The sequence below is a fragment of the Cupressus sempervirens genome, chromosome 1, assembly GCF_028749045.1.
Source record: "Cupressus sempervirens isolate cs-2001-9-10 chromosome 1, ASM2874904v1, whole genome shotgun sequence".
In the NCBI taxonomy this organism is placed as follows: domain Eukaryota; kingdom Viridiplantae; phylum Streptophyta; class Pinopsida; order Cupressales; family Cupressaceae; genus Cupressus; species Cupressus sempervirens.
The window spans coordinates 775,134,981-775,159,182 of NC_143118.1; the positions used below are offsets into that span (position 1 = coordinate 775,134,981).

The 24,202-nt window shown below is 35.8% G+C and overlaps 1 protein-coding gene across 2 annotated transcripts in view; it reads left to right on the forward strand.

Moving 5' to 3' along the window:
* The window catches only part of LOC149580169 (metal tolerance protein 5-like), a 182,637-nt gene extending 170,479 nt beyond the window's left edge, over positions 1–12,158 (forward strand). For both annotated transcript variants that reach the window (XM_089789873.1, XM_089789866.1), the window contains exon 6: positions 11,335–12,158. In XM_089789873.1, the coding sequence (XP_089645999.1) occupies positions 11,335–11,688 (354 nt within the window). In that variant the 3' untranslated portion in view covers positions 11,689–12,158. The remainder of the gene's footprint in view (positions 1–11,334) is intronic.
* The last annotated feature ends 12,044 nt before the right edge of the window (positions 12,159–24,202 follow it).

Here is a 24,202-nt window from a genome sequence, read left to right on the forward strand (position 1 = left end):
CCAACTTGTTTCTTTCCAAATATCTCTCCGGTAGCCCAATAAATGCTCGTAGCCTGGGAATGGCTAAGTTCTTGACTAGAAGGAAATCCTTCCGCTCCCCTTCAAATGTTCTGAATTTGTCTCTAATAGCCACCAATGACGTGAATGTCAAGATAAAGGAAGGCAATAAATTTTTCCCATCTTGAATTATATCATTGATCCAATCTTTGGTTTCATGCAGCTGAGCCGATATCTCTTCTATGTTGCTCCCACTGTCTTGCGAAAGGGCTGCCTGATGCAACTTTTGGATAAACTGACAATCTCTCCAATGCTTGTTTTCGGCCTCCAACTTTACAATCCTCTCCTCTCGTTTGCCTTCCTCAACCTTTTTCTAATTAAAACCATGCCTTCCTGGATCTCCTCGCATTCCATGTCATCGATGATTCTTCCCAAGTTATGCTCTACTACCTCGTACTCCTGGGCTACAAATTCTTCCACTGCCTTGCTAACCTTTGGTATAGCAATCTGAACTTTTCAGTGACCCTCATCATTGCTCCTGATTACCTTTGCCACTGTTTTTGCAATTTGTTTTTGTTTCTCACTATCTTCCTTTTTCACTAACCCTTGAATATCTTCAACTGTTCGGAAAGTCACCACCTCACCTCTTGGCATAAGCATTTGCCTTAACCATAGTGGTGCTGTGCATCTCCCCTAATTGGGATTTGGATCGACTAGCAAAGCATCACCAACAACCTCAGGCGCATGGGTTACTTCCTTAATATCTGATGGGGACACGACCCAAGCACAAAATGGACACAACAAGAAAAGGGAAATTGTATTAACTGTGAAAATAAGCTAGTACATTCAGTACAGAGAAAATAGACTTCAAAACATGCCCTAAGGGCTTACAATAGCACAAAATTGGAGATAATTTCTCCTTTTGGTACCTCCTCTCAATTTCCACTCCGAACTGCCTTTTACAATGCCCACAAATGTCCTTAATAGACCCCGAAGGGTTAAGGACTAGGAGTACATTCTAGAAAGTGCTAGTAGGCATCCACCGACCAAGTAGAAGGCTCCAGAAGCCGCGTTAGAAGTTGGTGCAAATCTAGAAGAATCCAAAAACGGTTTCCGAACTTCCGGGAGGCATAACTTTTGAACTGTAGCTCCGATTGACGAACTGTTTACATTTTCAGAAAGCTCTCGAAGCGCTCTATAGCCCTATGGACCAGCTTCACTCGTCCCCCATTTTTCGGCCCTTTTCAAGGTCATTTAATGCCCCTAACCTGACTTTGAAGCATTCTTAGGAGATCTCCAAAAATCGAAAAACTGCAATAACTTTCAAACCGTGGGGCCTTTTGACCTGATTCTTTTTTTGGAATGCTCTAAATTGCAATTACATTCATCTAGCCAATTTACACCTCCTAGTTCACCAAAATGATGGCTCAATTACATACTCCTATTTTTTTGGCATTTACACGTATCCCAAGGTGTTCAAATACTCTATCCTAGAACATTGATAGTGGAGCTGTGAGAGTTGGAACCTTTATTTGACCCAAATGGGTATCCAGAAATGAAAACACATGAAACAGAAACTAAGTCTAAGTACATTGTTTTTTTGGGTGACACAGGATTGCCCTTATACCTCTGGATGCTCCTGCATCAATATCAATTGGTTTATCCTCTTCTTCACTAGTGACTGTCATATCATCTCCATGTTGGTTCTCCAAGAGAGGTGAGTATTCGGTACTATCACTGTAACCACTTGACTCCGAATCAGAGCTCACCTCTATCGAGACCCTTTGTCCACTTCTATTAACCTGTTGGCTCCTAGCTTCAATTATGCTCTCCCTTGACGGTGTTGCATTCTGTCTCTTTGCTAGAGGCTCTTGATGTTCTTTACTTTTCTCACCTCCAAATTTCTATTCTTGGTCTTCACTGTTCTTTGTTGTTGGCGACTGCCTCCACCTTTCTATCTAATTGACTCCACTAGACATTCTTTTGGTTTCATCATCTCATAAGTAAGGCATACCTTCCGACTTTGTAATTGCCTTAGCTTCTCATTGTACCACGACTTAGTGTGTAGATCAACTGTCCTTGTAACTGCCTCTAAGGAAGGATCCTGATGATCATTCCAATTCACTGGACCCAGCTCTGTTCCATCCACTGTATCATAATTTTCCCGTAGCACATTTTCATCATCTTCCAATTGAGTAGGAATATCAAGGCGTCTCCATCTGATTTCCCTCATCATGCCCACTAACAATCTTGAGAAAGCTAGCTTCCTCATATGAAAGTCATCCTGTGCATTGGCCCAAAAATCTTCTAGAGTAGGAATAGGTTTGAATGCATTTTTGTGAGATGCCTTGATAAGACCATTAGGATCAAATCCTTGTTTTGCTCTATACCAATCTAGATGGTATCGCTCTAACTCTTTCTCCATAGCTGCAAAGACAACAAGACTGGGGCAAATATCATTGCCTATTCCAAATGAGAAGGTACTCCCTATCTCACCTTTAAGTTTCATCATTTTGTCATAATGCTCAAGTTGCCTAGCCAACTCCATCAAAACTATCTTGTCCGGTGGGTACCTTGGAAGTCTCTTGGGACAAACTATACTTCCTGCCACTCTGATATATGTGAATTGCGGAAATTAGATGAACCAACTCGCATACTTCTTAAATTTTGCTTCCGCTTCTGATGAGAGCCTCCTAGGTGTCGCTTGTAATATCATTACCGTCATCATGGCAAAGGCATCATAAAACATCTTATAATCTTTGGTGTTGTGCAAATGAAGCTGTGGATAGCACTCATGCACCAAATATTTCTTTGGCCCATTGCCAATCACTCCTAAGGCCTTAAGTCCAGGATTTTCATATAGTCTCGCAATCAGATAGAAAAGATAGGATCCCATGTAGAATTGCTTTTGAATTTGTATTGTCCTTAGTTGCAACACTAAATTCTCACTTATAATTCTAGCCCAATCAAATTTTCTCTTTCCATTTTCAATTTCATCAATAAAATAGTACATCTAGTTTTCGAATTGCATACCTTGAGCCATGTCTATGATGTGGCTGAGAAGCACAATAAGGTTGCCTTTCTCCGACTTGAACTCTGACTTGGTGAGTTTTGACGACTTGGTAACTCCCTTCTTGCCTTCGTGTAACCAATTTTGCTTTAGATGAATGAAGTAGGCCTCCTAATTATCCTGAAAGAACTTGGCTGCTTGGTCCATAATTACCACTATCATGCCTTTATACTAGGGAATATTGAATACTTCTTCGACCACTTGTTTGTTGATGTTAGCCAACACTCTCTTCCCTTCATCAAAAATGATGGACTTGGTAACAATATCAAACCAGGATGCACATTCCATTACCAATTTAGGACAAGGCAAGGTAGGAGGAAAAGCCGCCGTGTGTACAAAATCCGCTCTTGTAGATCTTCTTTGCCATGGGGGATTGTCCTTCAATATTACCATGTTCACCGTGTTGATATTGGTATCACTTATTCGCCTCACTTTCGAGAAGAAGGTGGTCTTAGGCATCATATCTTCCTTGTCTTTTTTGGTATTCGTTCCCTTTGGGTTCTTGCTTGCACTAACATCTACCATCTTAAACACTTATTTATGCCCCTTCGTTCTAAATGATATGAACTACACTTATCAATCTCCAACCTTCTTTCTTAGGGATGGGACTACCACTTATCTTTGCCTCTTCATTACCTTAGGATGGACTACACTTATATCTCCCAAATCCAATCCTAGGGTGGTCTAGCTTATTTCTACCTCTCCAAGTGTCCTATCATAAAATCTACACTTATATCTACCAACATCAGCCTATCAATGGAAATGATGAAGTGGATGAAAAGTGCAAGAAAAAAATAAGGGAAACGAACCAAGCAAGGACAAGGAATAAAATTTGCCTTTAAAACCAATCTTCACCTCTAAAAATAAATGAGAATCTTACCTTAAATTTGTCTTCTACCAACAATCGGGCCTCTTCAAGTTCAGATTAGATTTCAGAAATTTCAATCCTCCAAAGTGTGATGCCCTAGAAAATGAATTGCTTGCAAAAATCTGCCCCTTTCACCAAATTTCGATCTCATTGCCAAAATCGTCCAACAAATGCAAAAAAATCAGACCCCAAATCACCTTGTCTCCACCCCAAAAAAAATTGCCATAGCTGGAGGAAGAATTCATTGCCAAAGAAGGAAATCTCAGACCTCAAAAAAAATTCACTCAATCTCGCAAAAATCGGATCTGCTCCTCCAAATCACCCTAGGACAAAAATTGCCCAATTTGGAGGAAGAAAATCACTGCCAAAGAATGGAAAATCTGACCCCAAAAATCATTGCTATGGAAGAATTCGCCCAACTGGAGGAGAAATTTGCACAACCAAGGAAGAGGAGATGAAATGGATGAGCAAATAAGAGGGGGGAAAACCCTTCTTATATCCTCCAGTTGATCTCTAGGGCCGACTTGTAAACATAAAATTAAATTAAACCCCCAAAGATGGCCCAGATTTAAATGAAACATTAAATAACTAAATTCTATAGCAAAATTGGCTCATTTAATTGCCAGTTTGATCCAGAATTACAAAATAGAAACAAGATAAATCTAGGAGATGTCAAAATTTTCATTTAATAACGATTTTGCAATTAAAATATCATTAAAATCAAATTTAGCAAGCCAAAATCAATTTTCACTTCCAAATTACCAATTTCCTTCAACATTTCTAAAATCCCTTAGGAAAAATTTCGACCAAATTAATTAGATTATGTAATTTAATCCAATTTCAATTTTACACTACAATTTCAAATTTTTAACAAAATAAATCCTTTTCCTAGCAGTCGAAATTTAAATTCTAAATCCAATTTCACTATCAACATATTTCTTTTCACTAAAAAATTTCAAGATTTCCATAACAACTAAATCAAACAAATTCATTTTGAAAATGCTCAAGCTTATACAAATATATCAAAATTTCAAAATTTGTCTAAGTCCAAAATTTGTAATTTTATCTTGCCAGATATCATTTTAACTATTGAAAAAATGTTGTTGAATTCTATTTTGTCTAAGGAAAAAATCACATGATCTAGAAAATCAAGTTTTGCACTCGGTGAAAACAATCAAATCAAATCAAATCTTGGCCCGAGGGCATCCAAGGTGCAAAAATTGTCAATTCAAAAACCTTTGGACCACTCCAAATGTTGCTAAGGCAATCGAAAAATTCCCAACACTCGCGAAAATTGTCAAGGCTTGCCCGAAAAAGGGGGTCCCCAAAAATTTTGGGGTGATGGTGTGAAAGCCTCACAACACATACCAATTGTAAATCAGTTGCTCAAATTCATTAACCAGCTTGAGTGTCCAAAGACACTGTTCAATACCAAATACCAAATACCAAGAGTCCTCTATGACTCAGTACATACCAGATACTCCCCCATTCAGGAAGCATTAGCATTCAGCCTAGTCAAATAGTAGTGCTCTATACCATTGCACTGATGCACTCTCTGCATCACCTACTCAGAAGTAGGCAGGGGCATAACCCCAAGCATACCTCTTAAGTACTCAAATGTATCTTTAGGCAAAGGCTTCGTAAATATATCTACAATCTGATCCTTAGTACTTACATACTCCAATCTTATCTCTTTTTCCGCTTCTCTCTCTCTCAACACATGATACTTAATTGATATATGTTTAGTCTTAGAATGCAATACATGATTCTTAGACATATTCACTGTACTTTTGTTATTACAGTAAATGATAACAGATTCATCAATCTCAATTCTGATATCCTTCAACATTTGCTTCATCCACATAACTTGATTACAGTTATTTGCTACTGCAACATACTCTGCCTCAGCTGTACTTTGTGAAATACAATCTTGCTTCTTGCTTAACCAAGAAACCAATCTTCCTCCAAGAAAAAATGCTCCACTACTAGTGCTCTTTCTATCATCCATACTACCTACCAAATCAGCATCAATATATGCACAAAGTGTGAAATCATTAGATCTGTCATACCAAATTCCATATTTAGATGTTCCTTTCAAATAACTGAATATTCTCTTTACTGCTGCAAAGTGATATTCTTTAGGATCAGCTTGAAATCTTGCTATAATCCCTAATGCATTTTCTATATCTGGTCTTGTGTGAGTCAGATATTGCAAACCTCCAATCATTGATCTATACTTCTTCTGTTCTACTGTAGGTGTCACATCTTTGCTAGATAACTTGTGACCAGTTATCATGGGTGTACCAACAAGTTTACAACTTTCCAAACCCAACCTTTTCAATAGGTCTTTTAGGTACTTAGTTTAAGAGATGAATATACCATCATTATTCTGCGCAATCTGCAATCCTAGGAAAAACTTTATTTCTCCTATCATGCTCATTTCAAATTCATTCTTCATATCTTCAGCAAATTTATCATTAGCTTCATCATTGCCTCCAAAAATAATATCATCAACAAATATTACAATGATTAATAAACCATCTTCAATCTCTTTTAGATACAAGTTACTGCCAACCATACCTTTAGCAAATCCAAATTTTGTCAAGTAACTGTCCAACCATGCATACCAGGTTCTTGGTGCTTGCTTCAAACCATAAAAAGCTTTCTTCAATTTGCAAGCCATGTCTTTGTCTTCTGATAAAGGAAAATGTTCAGGTTGCTCAATATAGACTTCTTGTAGTTCTGTATTCAGAAATGCAGACTTGACATCCATTTGATAAACCTTGAATTTCTTGTTCACTGCATAAGCCAGGAACATCCTTATTGTTTCCATTCTTGCCATAGGTGCATATGTTTCTTCATAATCAATGTCTTCTTGTTGTGAATAACCTTTACAAACAAGTCTGGCCTTGCTTCTCATAACTTCTCCTTGCTCATTCCTCTTATTCCTGAAAACCCATTTTGTTCCTATCACATTTTTGTCTTTAGGTCGAGGGACCAGTTCCCATGTATCATTCTTTGCTATCTGATCCAATTCTTCCTTCATGGCTTGTATCCAATGATTATCATTGACTGCTTCATCTAGGCACTTGGGTTCAACTTGAGATATCAAACATATCTTCTCATTTACTCTATTCCTTTCTCATTACACCTTTGTCTTTGCTTCCAACAATCTACTTAGGAGGGTGATTCCTTGTCAGATTCTTACTGAGGGTAGGAGTAGTTATCTCAACTCTTATCTCTTCTCTTGGATCTGAACTTTGTTCTCCTCTTTGCTCATCAATTCGCACATCATTTTGCAAGTCATAATTAGTCTTAAAGAAAACTTCAGCATTTTGTCTAACAATTCCAGAGTTTTCTTCTTCATTATCTAAATTATAATCTACCATCTTTTCTTTGGTTCTAAACTTCTCATCAATCCTTACATTTGCGCACTCAATTGTTGTCTTAGTTCTATAGTTAAAGCATCTATAAGCCTTACTTTTCAATGAGTATCCAAAGAACGTACCTTTGTCACTTCTTGGATCAAATTTATCAATATCATCATTCCTCTTAATATAACATTTGCTCCCAAATATCCTTAAATATTTGACTGATGGTGAATGTCCAAACTATAACTCATAAGGTGTCTTGTCCATGCCTTTTCTGATCAGTACTCTATTCAGAGTATACACTGCTGTATTCACTGCTTCTCTCCAGAATGTCTTAGGAACATCATTCTCAAATAGCATAGCTTTGGCTGCTTTTGCCAAATGCTTATTTCTTCTCTCAGCAATTCCATTTTGCTCAAGTGTTCTAGATGCAGATAGCTATCTTTTGATTCCATTCTATCCACATAATATGTTAAACTCTCTAGAAGTAAATTCTCCTCTATCTGATCTCAAACACTTAATTTTAACACTAGATTCATTCTAAACTCTATTCTTAAATGTCTTAAACTTCTCAAAGCTTCAGACTTTTCTTTAAGAAATGCTACCAACATCATTCTAGTGAAATCATCAACAAAAATCATAAAATACCTTTCACCATAGAATCCTCTGGTTCTTGCAGGACCACTCAGATTTGTGTGAACAATCTCCAATTTTTTCTGTAGTAGAGAACTTCTTGCTAGGAAAAGACACTTTCCTCTGTTTTGCCAACATGCATTCCGTGCATACAACATTAGTAAGCTTAACAATTTTAGGCAGATCTTTTACTGCAAATGTATTACTAACCTTCACAATGTTATCAAAGTTTATATAACAAAATCTTCTATGCCACAACCAATTGTTATCAACTTTTGCTACCAAACATGTCACTTCAGTGGAATTCAACTAAAGTACATTACCTCTAGATCTGGTTCCAATTCTAATCATTTTACCATATTTGTCTTTGATGATGCAAGTCTTCTCTGTAAATTGCAACAGATATCCCTTGTCTACCAACTATCCAACACTCAAAAAATTATGCTTCAAACCATCAACAAAATAAACATCATTAGTGTTAGTTTTACCATCAAGAGTAATGGATCCAATCCTTGTAATATGATAGGCTGCATTGTTACCAACTCTAACAATACCTCCTTCATGATTTCTGAACTTTACAAACTTATTCATATCACCAATCATGTGATGTGAACAACCATTGTCAATTATCCAATCAGACTTTTTCTCAACTTGTGTAACTAGAGCTCTTTCTTCTTTGATCTCTCTATCAAGATCATCTTCCTTGATAGCCACAAATCCTAATTCATCATCACTGACACTTTGATCTTTCTCATTAGATTCTTCTTCTTCATTAGCATACAAACAATCTCTATCTCTTCTAGACTTGAACTTTCCTTTATACTTTTTCTCTCTTTTAGGACATTTAGATGCATAATGACCAAATTCATTACAAGTCCAACATTTAAAGATTTTTTTACCATCTTTTTCTCTCCTCACAAGAAGGGCTACTCCTTCAATCTTTCTATTCTATTCAGATCTATTGTTACTAGCAAAATCTCCTCATGTGCATGCACTCCTTGATAGGTTAGGTCGAACATTCGGTGCACTAAAGGCTGTCTCAACTCTGGCTAGATCTCCAGACTGTCTTAGTTCAACTTGTGCAGACTCCAATCTCCTAAGAAACGTTTCCTTTGTGAAATCCTTAGTGTAGGGCATCACAAGTTGAATCATCTGCGCAACTTGTTTGAAAGGTGGTGTCGAACTTTTCAAGATCTTCCACATAATTTCGTCATCTTCCTTAGTTGCACCAAGTGACTGAATACCTGCAACAATTTCTGATATTCTACCAATATAACTTCTTGCAAATTCATCTTCCATCATGTTAGCATCTTGAAATGCACATATCCAATTTTGTAATCTCATTCTCTTGGTATGTGTATCACCTTCATAAGTATTTTCTAATGCTTTCCAAAATTCATAAGATGTTTGAAAATTCTTTACCTGATTGTACTCACTATCAAGAAGAGCTGACAATAGTGCTTCTCTAGCTCTCATGTTGCACATGAACAAGTCTCTATCAACTTCACTGCATTCATCGAGCTTCTCTTCTTTCACAATTGTCTTCTCAGCTTTTGTCAAAATACCTTGGACCCATGCACATCAGATTAGTCTTTATCTTTTCCTTCCAACTGTCATAGTTGGCCCTATCAAGTCTAGGACTATCCTTTCTGAAAAGATTCACCATTGATCTCCCAAAGTTGTTAAATATTTCCTTCAAGGACCTGATGCTTTGATACCAATTGTTAGAATATATAGTCTACTGATATAACTGAGAGGGGGGGCGGAGGGGTGAATTAGTTATACAACTATTATCATCAATACCAACTTTAAACAATCTTAACCATATGAGTAATGTAAACTGAAACCACAACAAGATACTCATACACAATAACACCAGATATGTTAACTAGGGAAAACTTTGATGAGAGGGAAAACCCCGGTGGGGATGGTAGCCACAAGATGATGTACTAATATAAATATTTCTTGTTAGAGGATAGACCCTGTTAGGAGTCTATTATAACATTCAATACATATGAGTCCCTATTAGGAGACTTTGAATCCTTGTTAGGAGATTCCAACCCTGTTAGGAGTTGTGGAAGACAGTTGGACCCATTGCTCAAACAACTTCGAAGGCAAGACCAATGAACCCATTGTCCAAATGATCTCTGTATTATTCCTTGTAGAATAATAGAACTGAATTGTACTCCTCTGTCTCTGTCCTGTCAACTGAACTTTTGCTCCTTCAGATCTTGTAACCAAATCACAGACTGCGCATCCAATAATCCCTTGGATTGCTTACACACATTCAATCAATACTCTACTCCTTTTCGCACTTAAGGTACAATGTGCAATTGATATATATCTACAATCAAGGAAAACATCATTCCTTTATATCATACCTTCATAATAATTCCTTGAGTTGGCCTCAAGGCTTTCCCAATTAATTAAAATAAGATATATAATTAATTATAATTACAATAGCACTGTCGGCTCACAGTTTATACAAATCTTTACACATGCGACTCTAGGTCTTGCGCACTTGCTGACATCACCACACGACTATCCTCTATTACTGCATGACTGTGCATCTTCTTACTGCATCTCAGATGTAATCTGGCAAACAAACATTAGGAACTACCTTCCCAATACTTCGTTTCTACACTGCTCTCAGTAAATCAGGTATAACTTCCATACATCTTTGATTCACACTTCGTCCTCTTAACCACGTCATCAGGACATACTCAAGAACATGTCCATAACTGTGCATCACTTAACTCTTAATCAGTTACTATGCAACATATGATCTCTGACTGCTATTCTTCCAGTCTTCTACAGAAATATTGCTATGTTGACATCAATGACAAACACAGTCATGAATGCAACATACCAATACTCTCCAATGCTTAGGATACTCCCCCAATGTAGTATCATCAACATTCATGCTAACAGTATCTACATGGTCATTAATGCCAACAAATGTCTAAATTTATGCTTAGACTTATAGCTTATATAACCCATATTAAAATATAGAAAATGTTTCCTTTTTTTATAGTTTGCTATTTTTAGAAATTATGAATGTGTGCGACTGTTTACACATTTTCAATTTATTAAATTCTGGAGAGGTTAATTTGTTACAAAAGTAATGGGGCTTGCCTTTCCTCAGAGATGATAGCAATGATCATTGGAAAGCATGTCTTTAGAATACTTAGCAGCTCAGTAATTGGTCCTTTCAGGTCTACCATATCTAAATGTCCTTCCGCACATATATGAATACACTATTTTGTTTGTCTATTTTTCAAGAACCAAAATATAGATTATGCTGCTTTCTTTTAGCATATATCATGTACATTCAAATTTTTATGTTAATCTTTATTGTTTGAAATATCAAAGCTGATAGTGGACCTTCTGTACAGCTATCACTCTACACAATCAAGACATGGTCGAAAACAGTCCTGGAAAATGTGAATTCTTTGCTGGGTAAAACAGCTTCACCTGATTACTTGCAGAAATTGACATATCTCTGTTGGAATCATCATAGTGCCATACGACACATTGATACAGTCAGAGCTTACACATTTGGTTGCAATTACTTTGTTGAAGTTGATATTGTGCTACCCAGTGATATGTCTGTGCAGGAGTCTCATGACATTGGAGAGGCACTTCAAGAAAAATTGGAATCACTTCCTGACATAGAACGGGCTTTTGTGCATATAGACTATGAATGCAGTCACAGACCTGAGCATGGGAACTTGAACAGGGGAACTTGAACAAGTTTTCCTAGTTGTTTATGATGGGGTTGTATACCTATTCCCAGTGTTTTCATCATGCATTTTATCGGCCACCCTTAGACATCACACACTGGCGAAAAAATTAAGATTCAAAAAGTAAGTCAACTTTGACTATTTAACACTTTTAGCCTACAAGTTAGTCGGTCGTGTGTGATGTTTACATTCGGGGCATTTTATCCTATCGTTGCTAACTGATATCCCTCCTCCAACCTGTTATGTAGTTATTATCTAGACTCGGCAATTTGTAGCTCTCTCATCTAGTCTCAGTGTGCAGTTTTTGTTTTCAAATATTTGTATGATTTTATACTTTCTTAGCAACTTATTTTATGTATACACAGTTAAGGCACAAGCTCCAATTATGTTCTTGGCTAGAGATCTTGGATGTTCATTTTCTTAAATGTATGTTCTCTTAGCTCTCTGATGCTGTGTAATAAAGCTTTAGTTCATTCTTTCAGTGCTTACAATGCTGGTGGTTGAATATCCAGTGTTACATCTTTAAATTCAACAACTGTTTATGATTTAAAGATATTCCAACAGACGTAAGAGAACTTCAAAACTGCTGTATGTCTAGCTTATACTATTTTGTTCCTCATGGATCATAATAGAAGAAAATACAAAGATATTGGGATCTACATCTTTATAAGCAAATATTTAGCATCTAGTATGTACACTGGACATCTTCCCTGGAAGGCACGTGGTTGTTCCATTACGGCTGCAGCTACGTTCAGTATGCATTGTGGAGAGAATCTGACAGTTTGAATTACCTTAACAATGGTTAGCTAACCATAGCTGCAGCAATCAAACTAACCAAAATGACATGCAAAAATTAGCAACTTTACTGCATGCTAATCATCCACTCAGATAGGAAATGGATTTGATGAATTAATTGAAATTGGTTAAAAACAAGGTTGCATGGGTACGTGGGTACGGGTACGGGTATGCATATTTTTCAAAATAGGGGACGGGGGTATGTGTGTATGCCTAATTTTTTCATATAATTAATATTTTATAGAAAATATAAAAATCAAAATATATGTCATGAGTCATGACATTGAGCATTCAAAACAAGAAATTTGAAAATATGAGCCTTAAGTCAAATTATATATATATATGCTATTGCTGAATGTTTAATGTTTAAAGTATTTTTTATAATAGGGGATGGAGGTACTTGGGTATTTCAAACTTATTTAAAAATTATACTTTTTTATTTATATAAAATCTGAAATTATGAGTCATGAGAATGGTTCTTCAAAACAAGAACAGTGATAAAGTTTGCAAATGTAATGTATTGTTTTCAGTTTCAGATTTGCTATATGTTTGAAATAATAATACATGATAAATGCTTAGATCCATAACAAAGAAGGCAGACTTTAAACATGAACAAGAAGATCCTAAATCATATGACAATGACATATTGCAAATTATAAACTTATGACTTGAACAGTGATAAAGTTTATTGTTAATGAGTATCAAATTTTCAAACTGATTTGGTATTGAATTAAGTTTGATAAATAACAAGCTAATACAAAAATAAAAAACCAAAAAAAATATCAGAATCTTAATCAAGGTCCTTAGCTATGATGCTCTCCACCGAGTAACCAGTATGTGGGATACGTGCACCCGGTACTTGGGTACGTGGGTACGAGTACCAGGGGTGTGGGTACAGTACCCATGCAACCTTGGTTAAAAACTAGTCACTAAAGAGTCTAACTTGTAGTAGAAACTCTTCGTGCCTATTTCAACAAGAAAAATGGGTGAACACGTCTGTTTAATATAAAATTATCAGTGCACAACAATGATAAAGGTGCTCTGCATAATCTGAATGCTTGGGATGCTAGTGTCATGGTGAAACTAGTCATCAGTGATGAATTTGATCCCAGTTGAAGCTAGACGGTTTCAGATGGTGTCAAATGCATCACTATGCAGTGACACTCATCAGAGACGTTTTTCTCATGACTGAAACTGTCTTAGTTAAGACAAAAAGACAGCTTGTGGGGCTTGAATAAAGCTGGAGCACTCAAAATTCACAAGTTTCTGTTATTGAGTATTCTTGGGTTCCTACCTGAGATATTGTAACGTGTGTACCTCCAACAAAGACCATGGCAAACAACATCCCTTTTGTTTTCTTAGAAATTTTGTTGAAATGACTTCTTGTAAGTCCGAGAAATTGGTGAGCAGTCTTTGGTCAGTGGTATTTGTGGAAGATTAGTCCATTTAAGGCCTCTAAAAGATGGTAAACTATTGCACTAGCTCATGAGATAGTGGTTTAAGGAGATCTCTCCCAAGTTGAGTATCTCCAGGTTTGTTGCAGTAGTAATTTTCATTTCTTCTATGTTCTACGCTTTCTAACTGAGTATACATGCTTCATTCTCACACTATTTGTACCTCGCACATGACAATTATGAGGAATTCTTTTGTACATTTTTCGTAAAGAACTTTATCAATCTATTTAGTTTAAAGTTCAGAAGTTTTGTGGCGGACTATATACAACGATTACAAATCAGAACTTTATGTTACAAGTCCTCGTATTGGGCCTGGTTTGGGTTTGCTAGTTGGGTTCATAGATTTGACAAAAACTATATTGGAGTTGGGTTAATATTGGGTTTCAGTTTGAAAACATATAAAATTAAAAAATACTAGACATACACATATTTTTAATATATAACTTCTACAATGACAAATTCATCAACACATATCCCTTCCTGTATAAAACAGAGCCAACTCCGAGCCTAGAAAATAATGTACATTAAAGCCAATTGACAAAGCATCTATATTGGCTTCACCTAATGAGATCAGTGCTACTAATTCTTCTGAATGCTAACCTTTGGCGAACAATTTTTTTGATGAAAATATGCTAATTTTATTTTTAAGATGCACAAAGGCTTAGCGTGTCATGAATACATCTTTGGCAAAGAATACACCCTGGGCGGAGAACAACCAAACTATGGACAATAGTGTTGTAGCGATGAAGTCATCCTGTGGTTCAATTCAAGCCAAAATTATTAATGCCAAGAGGCATTCTACGATGGTAGAATGGGGTGGAGTGGGATGGTGTGAGTATGTTTATGTTAACATTTAATTTTTCAGGCTAAATTTGACAATCATCTACATGCAGAATTTTAATATTTTATGTCATGCTCAAAATTTAACAGTAAAACACAACTACAATTTTTTTGGTTGAAAGGACAATTCATGTTGTATAATTTATAATTATAACGGAAGTATATTCATATGATCATGTTATATATATATGTATAGATATGTATACATGTGTATATATATATATATATATATATATATATATATATATATATATATATATATATATACATGTGTATATGTATACATATGTATACATATGTATATATATATATATATATACATGTGTATATGTATACATATGTATACATATGTATACATATGTATATATATATATATATATGTATATACATGTATGTATACATGTACATATATATACATGTATGTATATATCTATATATGTACATATATATACATGTATATATCTATATATGTACATGTATATACATGTATATATATATATATATATATATATATATATATATATATATATATACACATGTATATATATATATATGTACATGTATAAATATATATATGTACATGTATATGTATATATATATATATATATATATATATATATATATATATATATAGACACACCCACCATTTATAAACATAAATTGTTTTAATTCAAAGATACATAATCGTAAAAATAATAACACTACTTAATGTATAACCGAATAGTATGTGATAATTGTACTATATCATGAATAATTGCTTTTAATGTAAGTATTATTTATAGCTATTCCATACATTATTATGAGGGATTGTTTTGTACATTTTACATAAAGAACTTTATCAATCTATTTAGTTTAAAGTTACAAAGTTTTGTGGTAGACTGTACACAACAATTACAAATCAGAGTTATGTTACCAATCCTCATATTGGGCCTAGTCTGGGTTTGCTAATTGGGTTCATAGATTTGACAAAAACAATATTGGAGTTGGGTTAATATTGGGTTTTAGTTTGAAAACATATAAAATTCAAAAATACTAGACATACACATATTTTTAATATATAATAATATTTATAGTCTTTTGCAATGACAAATTCATCAACACATATCCCTTCTTGTATAAAATGGAGCCAACTTCAAGCCTAGAAAATAATGTACATTAAAGCCAATTGACAAAGCATCTATATTGGCTTCACCTAATGAGATCAGTGTTACTAATTCTTTTGAATGCTAATTTTATTTTCAAGATGCACAAAGGCTTAGCGTCTCATGAATACATCTTTGGCAAAGAATACACCCTGGGTGGAGAACAACCAAACTATGGACAATATTGTTATAGCGATGAAGTCATTTAATGGCTCAATTCAAGCCAAAATTATTAATGATGAGAGGCATTCTACAATGGCAGAATGGGGTGGAGTGGGATGATGAGTGTGTTTATGTTAACATTTACCTTTTTATGTTAAATTTGACAACCATCTACATGTCAAAATTCTAATATTTTATTATAAATAGAATATACTTTTAAAAATAATTTAAGAAACATCACATAAAGTATTTGCCAAAATTATAAGCTTTAGAGATAAAGAATAAATATTTTTATAAATTAAAATAAAAATTGAAATGAGTACAAAAAATTTAATGGAGATACAAGGAAAATAAATATTTTTTAGTGTAGTAAATTAAATGTTAATAATTTTTTAATAGATATCTCTCGACATTTCTTTGGCTAGATTTATTCAAGATATCTATACTAGTTTATTTATTTTATTATGACAAGACATGTATTACATTCACAGATGGATGTTTTGTAATAAAAACAAGTCTTTAATTTGATATGTATTGACAGTTAAAATTTGTCCAAATAAAAATGTGATTTATTATTATTATTATTATTAGATTTGATAATTTGGATATAATAAAAAATACATTTAATTTTCTTCATTATTTGATTTTAAGCAAAACAAACATAATTTTGCTCATTATTAGACTTTGATAAGTTTCAAATAATATAAAGTTTCTTGTTTTTAAAGTAGAAAAAATATAAATAAGTTTTCCTATTGTTATTGAATTTTATAAGTTTTGAATGCATATTTTTAAAAAATTAAACCAATTATATTTGAGTATTTTTGGAATTTATTAATTTTCTATGTAATTTCATACTTTTGATAGATTAAAAGTTTTCAAGAATAAAAACTTCATAATAATAATATTATAGTCTTTTAAGTAATTCATATTATTGAAAAAAATAAGAAAAATAAAAAAAGAATTTCTTAAGAAAAAACAAGTTTTAAATACTTTTACATTGTTTGAACCTTGAAACTTTCTCGCTCTTGCGTCGTTTGAGCCCTTGGTACTAATGGTGGCTCTTTTTGGGGAGGGTCCATCCTACTAAGACCTCCCCTCTCTCCCTTATAGATGTTTGTCCTAACCTAGCATTGGTCTTGGGATCCTAAGTTGTAGGTGGGGACATTTCTTTGCCCCCCTATAGCTAGGGTTTGGCAACAACCTCCTCTTGGACCCCATTGTCTCTGTTCAATTGCATTCTCAAGTTATTTTTGTTGTGGATACTTCAAACTCCCATGCACCCCTTTCGATGATGGCTAGAAAGTTGTTTTGGTGGGTCATGCTAAATGTGTTGATGTTCTCTCCCTAGCTAATATTTCTCAAGGTGGAGATGGTCCAAAAATTTGCCTTCCAGATGCCATCATGGATAATATTGCTTCCTTTCTTCACCTTTTCTTGATGGGGAGATTCTCAGCCTTCCATCCTTTTGTGCATATGGTTAGGAAATCAATGTCTAACCTTTGCAAAGTCAAGGGTAGTGTGATGATAGTTGCTATGTTGGGTGGTCTCTTCTCCTTCAAATTCACTGTAGAAGAGGACTTGGTCCATGCCTTCTTTGGTAGCTAGCACTACGAGAATCAAATCCCAGCCTTGTCTAAATGGAAACCTCATTCTGACCCCAATGTCGATTTGTACAACCTTGCCCCTGTTTGCACCTATTTACCAAGCCTTCCTTTGGAAGTTTGGGATTACGAGATTCTACAATTGATGTTGTTATGATGAAAAGGACCCAAATGATGTGTGCTAGGTTCTAGGTTAATCTTGTTGTTAATAAACCCTCCCAAATTTCATCTTTCTCAAATCCTGGACGCAGACCATTGTCTATGAAAATGCCTCCCTCTATTACTAGAAATGTGCAAAGCATGGGCATGTTATTACTGACTGTAAAGTTATTGCTTAAAAGGACCCAATAACGAAGGATAAAGTCTTCTCCCTGAGAGGGAAGACTGAGGCCATGATGAAGATACCACATCCGCACACTATTGTTGAGGCTATAGGATTGGACCGAGAATGTTAAATACCCATTCATGGCGAGGATTCAAGAGGTTCTAAAAAACCCAACTGCTTCCCCCTACCCAATTGTTGAGGTTGGAACTAGAAGATGGGGGATTGTACCAAGATACACGCATTGTTCTCCTAGGGACTATAGTGGCCCTGGCCTCTCCCTAGTGGACAATGATGGCCTCATCCTTGACCCTTGAGGATTTAGGAGTTGTTGTTCTACCTTTGTTTGTCAATTTTTCCACACAAACTCTCAATGGAGAAAGGTGATTGGGGTGATTCACCCTTCTCATCCCCCCCAAGATGGTATGGGTCTAGCTTCACCACCTAAAGTGGTTGGTACTATTCTGACACTGGAGTACATCAAATCTATGTCACCTCCCCTATTAGCATATTTGTGTTGTTCTCTTTAGTGGACAATGATCAAGAAGATGGGTAGAAGCCAAAAAGGAAGACCATAGGGAAAAATAAGGTGGACGTAGGCACTGACATGAAACTAGGAAGAACTTTTGGGAGAATCCTAAAAAAGAGCATATGGCTAGAGAAGTTGCAAATTGACATTATGGACTTTAGAGGCAACCCAAAAAAGTAAGAAATGAAGTACCCCACCTAGAATATGGGAGGCTTAAACAACCCTAAAAAACATGTTTTGAAACAAAACATAGACAACTTCAAGGTTGATTTACTCTTCATCCAAGAAGTGAAAATGACCCGAACAACATTTTCTAATCTTGCCAATAAAATTTGGCTCAATGTTGCTTTTGCCTACAACAAGGTTGATGGGGCATTTGATGGGGTTGCCACTCTCTTGAATCCTTGTACGTTGAATGTGCATGAGATTGCATTCTCATAATTTTCTGATAAGTTAATTCACTTTGAATAATCTCTCTTGGTATTTGGTTAATTTGTATGCCCCTAACACCCAAAGTTGTAAGATTGTGGTTTGGGAGGGACTCTCTAAGTTCTTCAACGACAACGGTGATGACCTTTTTATGGTGTTTGGGGACTTCAACTCCCCACTTTAACCTTTGAAAAAATCAGAGTTCTTTTGGACTACAATGCCAATATGATAGACTTATTTGAATTCATAAGGATGAATTACCTTCTTGATTTGAATCTCCAAGGGAATCCCTTTACTTGGTCCAACAATTAAAAAAGTCAAAATCTTATCCAAGTTTAGCTAGATTGCTTCCTGATTTCTATCGGTTGGGATCTTCGCTTTTATGCTACTTTGTCTACTCTCCCCCATACCATCTCTGATCATGCCCCCATTCTTCTCAATTGGAGTAATCAACCCTCCTTGGGATCCATCCCTTTTAAATATGAAATCATGTGGCATGCATATCCCAAGTTCAAAGATTGTATACATAAATGGTGGAATATCCCTATCCAGGGCTCTGTTAAGTTCTGTGTAGCCAATAAACTCAAAAACATCAAATGGGAAGCCAATGAGTGGAGAACAAACTCCTTTTATGATATATTCAAATAGAAGGAGATGTAGACTAAGTTCTCCCAAATTCAATGCTCTATGGTTATGGGTTGAGAGTCCTACCAACAACATCCCCACACCTTGTTAGTGTTAAATTTGTTTTGGATGAGACGAAGGATATATCTCACCAAAATATGGACCCATCAGGCTAACTTAACCCATCACCAAATGCCTTGGACACCACCAAAGTCTCCCTTAAAAACTATATGTCACCTTTGCTCATTTTAGTGAGGCTTTCACCAAACTCTCACCCCATCAAGGTATGATCAACCCCCACCTACAAGGAGGGGGAAAACTAAAGAAAGAAATGGAAGGAAAACAACAACAAAGAGGAAATATACTAAAAGTAAAGATCCAAAATCCAATTCATGATGGAGGGGGACTGAAGCATTGCCTTGTTCAATCAATGTGCCTCCAAGCATAAGAGAAGGAATAACATTAAATCTATCATAAATGATAATGATGAGGAATCCATAAAAGCTATAGATGTGGGAAAATGAGCTTCACAAATTTTCCTTCATAGCTTCACAAATAACTCTAGAGAGGATCCTATTGTTTGTGATCAAATACCCTTGATTATTGATGAGGCGAACAATGAGTTGTAACTTTCATAAGTCATTGAAGTGAAGTAAAAAATGCCAACTTCTCTATTGGAGCTTATAAAGCCCCAAGCCATGATGGCTTTCTCGTGACCTTCTTTTAGGAGTTTTGGAAGGTTATAAAGTATGACCTAATCAAAGTTGTCAAGGACTTCCTCTACGTGGGCAAACTTTTGTGGAAACTAAATACATATACATTGTGATATAGCTATCAGGATTTAACTATGTGATTTTTGAGTCAAACTCATTGACCCATATTTCATGAGTAGTGATTCAACATGAATCCATCTCTCATGAGAATAAATGGAACACTTAGCACTCATTAGATCTAGGTGATGCTCACAGGGGTGAAGCACCGAGACTTCTCGGGAGGTCACCCATCCCAGTACTACTCCAGCTTGAGTGTGCTTAACTACGGAGTTTCCTCCATGGTTAAACCCAAAGCTTGCAACCCCATTTGCAAAACCTCCACAAAGTGTTGTGCCTTATGAACCATTCATTAGAAAGCCCCTTAAGCTCATCAATTGATAAGTAGGAGATTATCTCAATTTGACTTGCTGTGGAAATTATCTCCTACTTATCAACATATACATTGTTATGATTCCCAAGGTTTTTGACCCCAAGTTGATGAGAAACTTTTGACCTATTAGCCTATGTAATATTGTGTATAAGATCTTATCTAAGGTTATGGTGAATAGGATCAAACGTCTTCTAGAAAAAATTATAAGCTCTGCCTAGAAAGGTTCTGTCCCTTCTTGACAAATTCTGGATGTTGCGATCTCTACTCGTGAGGTCATTCACTCCATGGAGAAATGCAAATAATGGCAATGGCCCTCAAGCTCGAGGATTCAAAAGCTTGTGACAAGGTTTGTTGGAACTTCCATTTTTTTGTTGTTTCTAAATTGGGATTCCATAATCATGTTATTAACATCATTTGTGAGGTTGTTGGAAGTGTCCATTACACTGTTCTCATCAATGACACCCCTTGGGGATTCTTCAAGCTTGGGAAGGACCCAAGGTTAGGGAAACCCCCTCTTGACTTATCTTTTCATATTGGCAATGAAGTCATGACCATGAATTTGTTCTTCTTAATCAATGAACACATAATTTAAGGTATACATGTTGCCATGATCCATCCTTTGGAGGTTTTGCAATAATTTGTGGATGAGACCCTTCTGTTTGGGGTTTCCTTGGTCATTGAGGCCAAATATCCGAAACAACTCATGGATGTTGTTCCTTAGTCTCTAGCCAATAGATCAAAAAATACAAAAGTGAAACATACTTCTTCCATATTGATTTTGGCCTTCAGAGAAAAATCACTCTAGTTATTGGTTGCTAAGAGGTAGCTCTTTCTAATAATTACCTTCGTCTCTTGCTCATAGTAAAGGGGGTTACCCTCCAATTTCAGAACTCCATCCTTGAATGAATTTAGAGGAAGATGGCGAGATTCAAAGGTAAAAATCTAAGCAATGTTGGTAAACTACAACTCATGACTAACCCCATTCAAGGGATATCAATGTACTTCCTATCCTTATGCAGCATCTCTGAAAATATGGCTGACAATCTAGAGAAGATGCAAAAGAAATTCCTCTAGATGGAAATGGAGGAAAAACCTAGACTTAGTCTAGTCAATTGGGATAGGATTTGTAAGTCCAAGGAAAACTTGGGATCCAAAAGATAACAAATGTAAACAAAGCCCTCCTTGCTAAGGTGGTTGGAATTTGGCCTATGAGTCAATTGATTGGTACAAAATCATGAGAGCTAAATCTTAGAAATGACTCCTATGCCCACCCTAATGAGGAAGGATCTTCCTTCGACTCCATAATTTTAAACAATATTGTTAAAAGCTACATCATCCTGAAACAAGGGCTCAGATGATATGTTGGTAATGGCATCAAGATCAATTTTTGCGAGGATAGATGGGTCAGGGTTAAGCCTTTGATTAGAAACCAATTCAACCAAATTTTGAGGCAAACCAAGGAGTTTTTGGCTCTATGGTTAATGGCTACATATTTCTTACTAAGTATGGGTTAGGATTGTTGAGTGCCTAGGGGACACTCCCCACCTCCTCCACTTGGCAGAGGACATTCCTAAAATGTTAAAGGACATCAGAATACCCATGTTTTAAAGAGAAGAAATTTAATCTTAGATACAAACCATTCTAGTGAGTTCTTTGTTAAGTAATCTTATAACCTTCTTATTAGCTCTTCCAAGGACTCTACTTGCTGGGGGGGAAGTTTGGGACTCTTAGCTTATGCCAAATATTAATATCTTCTAGTGGATGACTCTGCATGGTAAAATATTGACTATTGACAACATTAGATATATGGAATTCTAACTCACTAATTGGTGCTTTCTCTACAATAATGCAAAGGAAACTATCATCCACCTCTTGATCCATTGCTTATTTTTCTCCACTATTTGACACATGATCATTGCAAAATTTAATATCCCCTAGACCTTCTTGGAGGATTTCCCCTCCACCCATCCTCTGATTCACCAGATCTGGAATCTCATTCCGTCCCACGTTTGTTGGAACATCTGGAAAGAACATAATAAGTTAAATTTCAGGGTTACTACTAATAATATTGAGACAATAGTGGGCATCACTAAGAGACAACTCTTGGAAAATGCTTCTATCTATAAATGGAAAATTTTGACCGATCCCCCTTCCTTTGTGGATTGTATGTTGGCAAAAAAATGGAACCTCCCTAACTCCTTCAAAGTTAATCATTGTAAGAAATTTTATATACCCTATACTAAATGGATGACCCCCCAAGCTCCCTGGCTTAAACTAAATTTTGACTGAGCTACTAATAGTGTTTTGGCTACTTGAGGTGGGGTACTAAGAAATCATAGGGGAGAGCCACTTTTGGCTAATGCAAAAAAATTTAGATCTAACTCTAGCAACTTAGTTGAAGCCTTGGCACTATTTTGTGGTCTAAAATTTTCCCAAGCTACAAGGACTAAAAGCCTTTGCACTGAAGGGGATCCCAAATTGATTATCGAAGCTACTAAGCACAATATATGTGCTAGTTGGCAAGTGAGCAGTATAATACATGACATTTGGCCCTTGCTTAGAAAGGTAGATGAATTCTATATATAACACACCTTTAGAAAAGGAAATGTGGTGTTTGACTCCCTTGATGTGGTTGGTCTTGAGATTAATGGTATGAGATGCTAGAGGCACATGCCCCCCTTCACTAGCAACATCGCCCTCTTTATTTGGAGAGAGAAAACTCATGAAAATTTGAAATGACTTAGACTAGGCCCAAGATGACCTGGGAGGTTAGGGACAACCTCAACCTTGACCTAGGGTTAGAGATAACCTTGTCCCTTACCTAGACCCACTATTGAAGCCAAAATCCCTAGGTTTGCAACTGCTTTGTCACCAAACCTACAAATTTAGGGGCGACCTTGTCCCTTACCTTTGAATGTTGAATCTCGGGATAAAATATGGATCTAGGAAGTGCCTCAATAATGGCCCTTAGATATGTTCTTGAAACTTTGATCTAAACCTTCACCTGCACACAATAGAGGGGAAAATCTGTTGGTGGGGAGGGGCTTGTCTCAGTCAAGTGTTGGTCGAGGAATCAACCTTAAATTAGAATAAATATTGATAAAGGAATGCTAACATGTAGTAGAAGCAAATATAACAATGTACAATATCATAGAAATGTTGATGTAATTATGTTTAGTGTGTAATCAAGTATGATAATGGAATAGCTTTGACTTAACATAAAAACTAAGCAAGGAAATCATGTAAGAAAAAAATCTCATGTTTGTAGATGCTTGAAATATGCCTTAATGATAAATGCTTGTGGCAAATTACATGACCTCTTTAATGACCTAAGTCCACAATAAAGCTAGATCTAAGAGGAAGAATGCATGATGGTTGTTAAAAATATTGAATGCTTGGATGGAGAATGCCTTGGTTACTTTCTTGACAAATCCTTGAATGCACCTTGAGAGCTTGAGCATTAATAGCATGCATGTATA